At 55.9% G+C, this 2,794-nt stretch overlaps 1 protein-coding gene across 1 annotated transcript; it reads left to right on the top strand.

Annotated features, from left to right (window-relative positions):
* Positions 1-234: 234 nt before the first annotated feature.
* LOC125550105 (probable indole-3-pyruvate monooxygenase YUCCA9) lies at positions 235-2,555 on the top strand. Its single transcript, XM_048713014.1, has 2 exons — positions 235-1,356; positions 1,898-2,555. Exons 1-2 carry the CDS (start codon positions 343-345, stop codon positions 2,138-2,140), a joined length of 1,257 nt encoding a protein of 418 aa, XP_048568971.1. The 5' UTR covers positions 235-342; the 3' UTR covers positions 2,141-2,555.
* Positions 2,556-2,794: the final 239 nt, after the last annotated feature.

Below are 2,794 nucleotides of genomic sequence, written 5' to 3'. Positions count from 1 at the left end.
ATGTCTATATATATATCTGTATGTAGTCCGTGTCAAAATCTTTATAAAGGCTTACTATTAAGAAAGAAAGGAAGTAGGACTAGGACCTAAATGATGAAGGTGTCAATCGATTGTTTCCTACGGAGTACTACTAAAAGCAAAGCAAAGCAAAGCGCGGGAATTTTAACTGGCCGGCCGCGCAAATGAATCTCCCCCTCTTCCTCACCGGCCGGCCCTATTTAAAGAGGCCTCCCCCTCTTCTTCCCCAGCTCCCATCACTCCTCTCTTCCTCTTCTTCTCCCTCCATCCATCGCCTCAACCATCCACTGCTCCGACCGACTCTACAATCTAGTACATACGTGCATGATGGCATCGCGCACCATGTGGGTGAACGGCCCCATCATCGTGGGCGCGGGGCCGGCGGGCATCGCGGCGGCGGCCTGCCTGCACACGCGCGGCGTCCCCTCCGTCGTCCTCGACCGCGACGACTGCCTCGCCTCGCTCTGGCAGCGCCGCACCTACGACCGCCTCCGCCTCCACCTCCCCAAGCACTTCTGCCAGCTCCCTGGCATGCCCTTCCCCGACCACTACCCCGAGTACCCCACCAAGCACCAGTTCGTCGCCTACCTCGAGTCCTACGCCGCCGCCTTCCACGTCCGCCCCCGCTTCCGCCAGTCCGTCGTCTCCGCACGCTTCGACCACGCCGCCGGCCTCTGGCGGGTCACCGCCTCCGACGCTTCCGACGACGCTGAGGTCGTCACGGAGTACATCGGTCGTTGGCTGGTGGTGGCCACGGGCGAGAACGCGGAGCGCGTCATCCCGGACCTGGACGGCGCCGACTCCTTCAAGGGCCCGGTGAGCCACGTGTCCGAGTACAAGTCCGGCGAGCCGTACAAGGGGAAGCGGGTCCTGGTCGTCGGCTGCGGCAACTCCGGCATGGAGGTGTGCCTGGACCTGTGCGACCACGGCGCGCGGCCGTCCATGGTGGTGCGCGACGGCGTGCACGTGCTCCCGCGCGAGATGCTCGGCGTCGCCACCTTCTCCGTCGCCGTCTTCCTGCTCCGCTTCCTGCCTCTGCGCCTCGTCGACCGCCTCCTGGTGCTCCTCGCGGGGCTCTTCCTCGGCGGCGACCTGGCCAGGCTCGGGCTGAGGAGGCCCTCCCATGGAGGCCCGCTGGAGCTGAAGAACAGCAAGGGCAGGACGCCCGTGCTGGACATCGGCGCGCTGGACAAGATCCGCGCCGGGGAGATCAAGATCGTGCCCGGGGTGAGGAGGATGGAGGCCGGCGGGGCGGAGCTGGTGGACGGGCGGTTCGTGGCCGCGGACGCCGTGATCCTGGCCACCGGCTACCACAGCAACGTCCCACAGTGGCTCAAGGTAACCAACCAACTTGATTATACTCCTACATGCTATAGATTATCTAGCCTAGTTATAAGATATTGTTAGTTAGCAGTAGAGGTCTTAATTTAGTTGCACAATGATAGGCCGATCGAGGCCGGCGGTAGTATCATATTGCACTCATCTTATCGTTAAGCTAATCCAGATAGTGTGATAAAGCTGTGATTAGTTAGTGTGGAATGCAATGCAATGGTGCACTAGTTGTCATGATGATGAGGCATCATAAACCGACAAGCACACTGACAGAGACCTCAAGCTAGCACAAGGGTGCACTGCACTTGCTCAACTAAAATTAAGAGAGACCAAACACAATCAACACTTGTTTTCTCTTCTCTTTCATATACTTCTATATAATTGAGATCTCTATGTAATTAGATGTTGCTAACCGGTTAACTAACGAGAATGTCTCTTGATGTCCCCTCTTCCGATCTAAACGCTCTTATATTAGTTTACAGAGGACACAATTAGGTCTTGATAATCGATTAACTAACGAGAAGAATGTGTGTATTTGGTGGTGCAGGGAAGCGACTTCTTCAGCGGAGAGGGGTACCCCAAGGTGGACTTCCCGGAGGGGTGGAAGGGCGAGTCGGGGCTCTACTCCGTCGGCTTCACGCGCCGGGGCCTCGCCGGCCTCTCCCTCGACGCCGTCAGGGTCGCCAGCGACATCGCAACCGAGTACCACAGCACGTCGCCGTCGCCGTCGCCGTCGATGATCGCACAGCAACAACCACAGCTGGTACCCTGCTCACAAGCAGAGACATGATCCTGAATCCTGAACCAACAACAACATGCAAGGCATGGATCTCAAGCGGGACGCATGCATGCTTCACTGCTTCAGACACACATCCCCACCCCACTGGGCTGGCAACAACAACAAGCAAGCTAGGGGGTGTCACTGTCGCTCAATGGTTCCGGAGTGCCATAGATAGATAGATGAACCACCGGATCGACATGGTATTAACAGAAAGAAAGAAAGACAGACAGAGCCCAAATTTTGGCGTGTTTATGGGCACTGTATCTGATGCATCGGCATCTGCAGGCAGGATCATCTTCTCACTCTCTAATGTAATGTAAGGAAATGTACAGCTGAGCTAGCCTAGCCTCCTTGGTTGCAATGCAATAAATCAGTGACTGTGCTCTGCATATACTCCTACTGTAATAAATCTGCTGCTGACCGACCTGCACCTTGTTCAGAACGAGAGTGACCTAGCTTCAATGCTGCCTGGCTGACTGACTGACAGGAGGTTGTATGATTGGTGGTGATGCTGACAGGAATAAAATCAGTAATCATGAGCTCCAAATCAACTCTACCTCTCTCTCTCTCTCTTGCTGTTCGTCGCAAGGAAGGAGGGAGGATGCTTTTGCTTGCTTTGGTGCCACTCATTCATTCTCATTGATTTGGGTACGTGTGATCTGT

The sequence above is a fragment of the Triticum urartu genome, chromosome 4 (assembly GCF_003073215.2).
Source record: "Triticum urartu cultivar G1812 chromosome 4, Tu2.1, whole genome shotgun sequence".
Classification (NCBI taxonomy): Eukaryota; Viridiplantae; Streptophyta; class Magnoliopsida; order Poales; family Poaceae; genus Triticum; species Triticum urartu.
The sequence above is the reverse complement of the archived record's forward strand: the minus strand, read 5'-3'. Positions and strand labels throughout refer to the sequence as shown.